This window comes from Mobula hypostoma, chromosome 18 (assembly GCF_963921235.1).
Source record: "Mobula hypostoma chromosome 18, sMobHyp1.1, whole genome shotgun sequence".
Taxonomy (NCBI): domain Eukaryota; kingdom Metazoa; phylum Chordata; class Chondrichthyes; order Myliobatiformes; family Myliobatidae; genus Mobula; species Mobula hypostoma.
The window spans coordinates 46093968-46102045 of NC_086114.1; the positions used below are offsets into that span (position 1 = coordinate 46093968).

At 38.3% G+C, this 8078-nt stretch overlaps 1 protein-coding gene across 1 annotated transcript in view; it reads left to right on the plus strand.

Annotated features, from left to right (window-relative positions):
- Positions 1–7638, plus strand: part of LOC134358517 (dual oxidase 2-like) — a 169798-nt gene extending 162160 nt beyond the window's left edge. Inside the window, exon 34 of the mRNA XM_063070823.1 lies at positions 1509–7638. Within this exon, the coding sequence (XP_062926893.1) occupies positions 1509–1631 (123 nt within the window). The 3' untranslated portion in view covers positions 1632–7638. The remainder of the gene's footprint in view (positions 1–1508) is intronic.
- Positions 7639–8078: the final 440 nt, after the last annotated feature.

Genomic DNA, 8078 nt, shown 5'->3' on the forward strand with positions numbered 1-8078 from the left:
CACCAAGATCTGAGACGGCTTTGCCACAGTCCATCAATGCGGCCACAAGCTGGAGGAGTGGCTTGACAAAAATCAATTAGAGGTGTGAAGAGAAAAACACCTGCCATTCTGAACAACATATCGATGGCCCTGAGAATGAATATATGGAGGAAGTATTGCATTAAGTCATAATGTCAACCTGGAGTGCTTAGTGCTTAAGTATAAAACTAAAACCCAGTTCACCTGAACCCAACCTCCACCTGAATCTTAATCATACTTTATAACTTTTTCTATGCCTTAATGAACTTGATTGATTATCATTGTAAATGTAATAAACCCAGATGATGGGCAGATGGAATCATAGAGCAGTTGGAGGGGTGGAGTTGGGACACAGAGGTACAAAGGTGACAGGTGGAAACAGCCAAGAGTGAAAAGGAAGATGGAGCCAGGGGAGGGGAGGGGAGGTGAAAGAGGAGACAACTGAAGGGTGATAAACAGGAACGCAACGGTTAGCAGTGCTGGAATCTGATAAGTAAGGGAGGTGAAATGTGAACTATTAGGGGAGAAGCGAAGAGCAAATGGAACCAGATAGAGGAGGGAATCCAGTGGGTCAATTATGTGGGGAGTATGTGGATGGAATCAGGAAGAGAAGGGGAAGAAAATATATGATGGGAGTGTTGAAGGGGGAAAGTGTGGGTAAGGTATGTGAAACGAAACAAAAATGGGTGGACCAGAGGTGGATATAAAGGAGAGACAGTGAGATGAGCACACAGGAGGTAAGGGTTCCCTGAAATTATAGTGTTTGCAGAACTCTTGCGACTCTTTTTGTTGAAAGGCCGAGGTAGTTTTGTTGCACTGAATTCTGGTAGCCAGGTTCCAACAGGAATGGGGGAAGGCATTTCCAGCTCAGGAGATCAAGAAAGAAGAATACAGGCAAATAAAGCATTACTATAGTTAAAACAGATGTAAAACTGTGCATTAAAATAAGCAGCAATGCACTTAAATTGAGAGGGGGAGAGTTCAAAGGAGATATGCAGAGCAAGTTTTGTAGACAGAGAGAGGTGAATGTCTGGAACGTGTTGCCAGGAGTGGTGGGAAGGCAGAGATGAAAAAAGGGTTTCTCTTCGATAGGTACATGAATAAGCGGCGGTGGGGGGGGGGGCCCGGGGGAGGGTAGATATGGACCATGTGCAGACAGGAGGAATTGGGTATCATTAGCTTAATTAGTTCAAAACAACATTATGGGTCAAAGGGCCTGTTCCAGTGCTGTACTGTTCTATGTTCGTAAGAGACTGTAGAAGTGAAAGACAATGTCAATTAGATGAACACACACCAAATGCAGGAGGAATTCAACAGATCAGGTAGCATCGATGGAGAGGAAAAGAGTCAACGTTTCAGGCCAGGACCCTTCATCAGGACTGGAAAGGGTGGGCAAGGAAACCAGAAGTGATCCAGAGTTATTGAGGGAATTGTGAAATTTTTCCTGTCTTTCTGGTGTAACATTTTTGTTGTTCATTATTGATGAGCAGGTTACCAAGGTTGGAGTGTTTAGCTGTGGACCTCCTGGAATGACCAAAAATGTAGAAAAAGCCTGCAAGGACATGAACAAGCGTCATAAAATGCAATTTTATCATCACTACGAGAACTTCTAGCTTCGCAGATCTTCTACAAGAACTTCTGAAAAATTCAGCTTTATAAATCTTCCTTAAAGTGAAGGAATACTTTGTGTAGATTGGAAATGTTGTTTCTTTCACTCATCCTGTGGTAGTTTATACTGACTGTTCCTAATCTCGCACTGGGATCTATAAATCTGACTTTTATGAAAAAATATTTTTCAATTGTTAAGCGTATGTACAGATAAATGTTATGTCAATTGATTTGTTAAAATGATCATGTGTGAGAGGTTGTCCGATGAATTGTTAGACAGGATTTAGAATTAGATTTACTGTTCACTCTGTACTATTAAATCTTGAATGTTAATCCTCAATCCTACTTGGATTTATTTATTTAAATCCACATCGTTTGACTCAAGAACTTAAGGAAGTAGGAACATGTCCTACAAGTCTGCCCTACTATTTTGATCTATGATAGCAATTTCTCTTCTTCATTCCATCAAATATTTATCCAACTCAACTTTAAATACTTCTAATGATCCAGTTGCCACCACCTGCCAAGGCAGAGGATTCCAGGTTTTCACCTCTTTCTGCAAGAAGAAATGTCCATGTTCCTCAGTTTTAAATGATCGGCCCCTTATCTTGTAGTTACATCCTCTTGTTTGAGACTCTTGTATTAGTGAAAACATCCCAACATATACTCCTGTCAGACCCCCTTTTGATAAGGTCACCCCTCTTTCTTCTGATCCCCAAAGAATACAGGTCCAAATTATTTACTCTCATTTGGTAGGACAATACTCTCCTACCAAGAATTAAGATCATGAGAACAAAAGACATAGGGGGAGAATTAGGCCACTCAGCCCATCAAGTCTGCTGCACTGTTTGATCATAAATGATCTATTGCCTTCACAACTCCATTCTCATGCCTTCTCCCTGTATCCTTTCACACCCTGACTAACCAAGAAACATTTCAAACTTCACCTTAAATACACCCAATGACCTGGCCTCCACAGACACCTGTGGGAATGAATTCCACTTTTACTATCCTCTGGCAGACAAAATTCCTCCTCATCTGTGTTCTAAAGAAATGTCCCTCTATTCTGCAGTTGTGCCCTCTAGTTGTAGACTCCCCATCATAGGAAACATCCTCTCCACAGCCACTCTACCTAGGCCTTTCAACATTTGATAGGTTTTAATGAGATTCCCCCTCATTCTTCTCATTAGCCTCGTGAATGTTGTTGTGCCCCCAATGTTCCAATATCTTTTGTTTGATAAGGGGACAAAAACTGTATGCATTATTCCAGGTGAGGCCTCATCAATTTCATGTACAATTACCTCAAAACCTCCACAATTTTTAAACTCCAGTGCCTTTGCAATTGCCAAATTCTAATGCCTTCTTAAATATTTCTCGGACCTGCCTGCTAGATTTTTGTGATTCATGCATCCATACATCCAGATGCCTTTATATTTCACTCACTTGCAGTCTCTTCCCATTTTGATAATAATGTGTCCTTTGATTTCTCTTACCAACGGACATGACCTCACACTTCCCTGCATGAACTCCATTTGCCAGTCTTTTGCCTGCTCATCCTGTTGCAGAATTACAATATCCTTATCACAACAGTCCTTCCACTGAATTTTGGAAACCTTACATCCTGTTCCTTTATCCAAATCATTAATACAAATAGTGAACATTATTAGGGCAAGAACTAACCACTATATTGCTTCAGTAATTACCTCCATTCAGTCTGAAAAGGACCCAATTATTTAAACTCCCTGCTTTTTAAGAGACAGTTAGTTTTCAGTTTATTCTAACACACATTCCCTGATGCTATGGATTTTTAATTTATGAGGCATCTTCTCAAATGTCTTTTGGAAGGCGAAATACACTACATCTATGGGTTTCCTTCTATCATCTCCCCTATTACATACTCAAAATCTGAGCAAGTTTGCCAAACTTGATGTAGAACATATAACAGTACAGGACCTTCAGCCCACAATGTTGTACTGATCTTTTAACCTACTCTAAGATCAATCTAACCCTTCCCTCCTCCATAGCCTCCATTTCTCTATCATCCCTGTGCCTGTCTCAGAGTTTCTTGGATGCCCCTATGAGATCTACCTCTACCCTACCCCAGCAGGGCATTCCACTCACCCACCACTCCATGTAAATAATTTCCTCCATACTTTCCTCCAATCACCTTAAGATTATGCTCCCTCATATTAGCTATGTTGACCTGGTAAAATTATATTCATCTTTCCTAAAAGATTAGATATTTTCTCTTTTACTATTGACTCAGGCATTTTGCCAATGATTGCTGCTTACTAACAGCCTGTAGTTCTCTGCCTTCCTCCTCTATCCTTGTTTAAACAACGGAATTACATAGGCCGTTTTGCAATCCTTTGGTACCCTTTTGAACTTGCTGGAGTTCAGCAAGTTATGAAAATTTTCAGTCAATGAATCCACAGACTCTGCAACTACTTTGTTTAAAACCCCTAGCATGCAGTTAATCTGGGTAACTTGCCCTCCAGACACCGCCTCTTCCCATCCACATCTGTCCCCCAACAAAAAAACTGTAGTCATCTTCCCTTGTAATTGTGAGTTTTGTAAATTCTACCGTGTTATTTAAAATTAACTCATCTACTATCCTAGGGATATTAGAAATATCACCCATGATGAAAACTGAGCAAAAAATTTATTCAATATACTGTATCTACCGTTACTTTGTTTGCTGTTTTTGATTCACCAACATTGTTCTCTGGTGGTCCAAACATTTACTGCCCTTTTACTATGTAAACATCTACAGAAACTTTGTTTTATTCTACATGCAGGTTTTATTTCAACGTTCGTTTTTCCCTTCTGATGAGCTTTTTTAGTCTTCTGATGTTGGAACCTAAAATCCTTCCCAATCCTCTGGTCTAACACCAGCCCTTGCCAGTTTGTATGCTCTGGTTTTCAATCTAATATTATCTTTTACTTCCATCTTGACTCTTTCTCACAAGATTCCCTCTTTTGATTGGCATAAATTTTTACCCAGCATTACAGATCAGCTGTTTGAGTAAAATGAACATTATTCATTTACAACTTCTGGGGTGCATGAAGTGTTTTAAGAGTCTGCAAACTGGGATTGTAAAATGGTCATCTTAATCTGTTACATAAATGGATGAATCGATAGTCCAAAATTAGTTGAGAAGTGCTGTACTTTGTGGTAGACATGAATATCATCAGATGTCTCATTATTAGCGAAATTTGTTAAGCAAGGTGTGCAAGGAAGGAAGTTTGATATTTCTGATCTGAAAGCACATACATTGTATGTAAAAGATGGAAATTAGGAAATTAGAGCAATGTACTTCATGCATCATGTTCATTATACATAAGCAGGGCAAGTAAATTATACGTATGTTACAATCCAAGAAATGAGAAGCAAATAAAAGTATTTATATTCTAATTTTAAGTTTTAAGAGTTAACTTAAAACTATAAGATGATTTAATTCTTATTAGCATTATTTCTGGTGTATTATTTAAAATGATTATTTCAAATTACTTAATTCACATCATTTTAGAACAATGACTGATTGTATTGTCACTAATTATGTTTTTACACAAACTTGATTATTTATAATTCACGTGAAAGTGGAAGGTACAGTATCAAGAATATTAGAATAAAATTCATGTCCAAAGATTTATACCTTGATATCAGCAATGGAATGGCAATGGGACCATATTTTGAAAACAGAGGAGATGCACAGCCGTAGCAACTTCAGTGCCTGAAATGGACCTAACTGTAGCCAAAACCACCTGCTGAAGTCCAACTATATATTATTAAATGGTGTTACATTGGAATAATTGTAGAATCCTAAGAAATACTGAGGAACAGAGACCTGGTGTATAAGTCCAAAGATCCCTGGAGATACCAAAATGAGTAGGTGGTGAAGAAGATATACAAGATACCAGCCTTATTGGCTGAACATGGAATATAAAATCAGAGAGTTATAGTACAGATTTAATAATTTTGGTTAGGCCACAGCTGGACTACTGTATGTAATTTTAATCACCATATTATAGGAAAGACATTGGAAAGGATGGAGAAGAGGTTCACCAGGGTGTTGCCTGGGATAGAGCATTTCACTTATAAAAAGTGACTGAATAATCTGGATTTGTTTACATATGCAGAATTATGAGGGGTATGGGTAGGGTAAATAATAGGAAACTTCTCCCAGTATCAGATGTTTTTAAAACCATTGGTTTAGAGGGGATCTGAGAAAGAAATTTTCCTCAGTAAGGGGCTGAATCTGAAATACATGGTTGGTGTAGAAATGGCTGCTGTAAAACACTTCCAGTTGTCCATCATTCAGTGCTGGCAAACATTGCTTACCTATAACACCAGAACCCTCCATAAGATCCTGCAAATTTCAGAAAATGAACACCATACCAGAAATTGATATGGAACTCATGATGACCTTGAGTGCAATCAATGTACAAAAACAAGGTGCTTAAGTGATACGCTCGGATGTCCCTCACCCCACAACAGATACACCCTCTATATCCAGGTATAAAATTACAGTTGTTGCTGTGCAGTTACATAGAGGGGAGAGGGAGATTTATTTATTTATTTATTGGCAACAATTTGCATATAATAATTACTGTTGATCAGCACATTCCACAAAGCTTTAAAATGATTGCTTTAACTATGTTTGATACAAAGACTCCATGAGATGTTTATCTCTAAGTCAGCTAACTATCGTTTTCATAGATTGCTGACTCAGAGATAAACATCTCTCATAAACCATTGCTGGGTGTCATTCCATTGTGTACTGAGACACCGACAATCAAAGGTACTATCTTTTGGACTGCATGTTAAATAAAAGCCTTTCCTGCTCTCTCAAGTGGATCTTAAAGACATATGACACTATCTCAAAAAATTCAGGAACATTTTCTGCTCTGCCATTCATCAAAATTGTGACTGGATTTCAACCTAATCTCCAATTTCTTGCGCTAATCTCACATCCCTTGGTTCCTTTAATAAGAAGAATCCATCAATCATTGTTTTGAATTATCTCAATAACATTTGTACCTCCACTAGTCCTCAAGGAAGAGAATTCAATGTCAGTTGTTAAATTACTTTTCACTGCAGTTCCAAATGATCTACTGCTCAGTCTGTGTTCCTATTTCCAGACACAGCATCCTCCACTGTCAATCCCTGTAAGAATTTTGTTTTTTTTTCATTCTAAATTGTTGAGAATACAGGTTTAGTCTGCTCAACCTATCTTTCCATGAATATGACTGTTGAACCTTAACTGCCATACCTCTATGACAAGTACTGTAGTGTAGAAGTTCGAGTAACACTGTTACAGTGTTAGCTATAAGATCGGGATTTAATTTCAGCTCCTGCCTGTAAAGAGTGTGTATGTTCTTTGTGTTACCCTATAGGTTTCATCTGTGTGCTCCAATTACCTCCCACATTCCAAAGACTTCCAGTTAGGGTTAGTGAGTTGTGGGCACGCTACAGTATACTGGTGCTGGAAGCATGATGACACTTGTGGGGCCGCCCAACACAATCTTTGTTGATTTGATTTGATGCAAAATGACACATTTCATTATATGTACATGTGACAAATAAAGCTAATCTAATCTGTAAAAATGAACCAGAATCAGAATCTGGTATATGTTGTGAAATTTTGTTGTTTTGCAGCAGCAGTATATTGCAAAACATAATAATAAAGAAAATGATAAATGACATAAAAATTATATTTAAAAACTCAGAAATCTGATGATGGTGGAAAGAAGCTGTTCCTAAAATGTTGAGTGTGTGTCTTCAAGCTCCTGTACCTCCTTCTTGATGGGAGCAATGAGAAGAGGGCATATCCTGGGTGATGCAGGACGTGAATGATGAATGCTGCCTTTTTGACGTAACACCTTTTGAAGATATCCTCAATGCTGAGGAGCCTAGTGCCCATGATGGCATTGGCTGAGTTTGGAACTTATTGTATATCCTTTTTTTAGTCAATCAAAACTGTCAAATATTCTCCTGCTGCTGTCTCACCAAAGCTTTTTCTATGCTTACGCTCAAATTTTACTATGATAAAGGATGATATACCATTTTCTTCAACTGTTTGATCCACTGCTTATCAGTTTTTCGTGGCTTGTTGTTATGTTCTGTAACTTCAAAATACTAAATTAATGAAAAGGAAAAGGCAAAGAGTCTGAAATACGAATCTTAGTATGTTCTTTACTTTAAGTGAGACATGTACTTATCACCTGGTACTCACTGTTTATGAACCCGTGAATTCTTCAGTTTTCTGCCTTTTTTGTAACTTGACTATGTTCTTTTTTTCCCTTCTGGGGAATACGTGCTGTGCTGCTTTTTAAAATGGTCAGTGGCCATTTTGGGTTCGTTTTAAAAAGACCTCATTGCCACTGTTATGAATATCATTCCTACAGGAGCTATCTTTTCTCCATTATAAGTTCTTAGTTGGAGCTCTGCG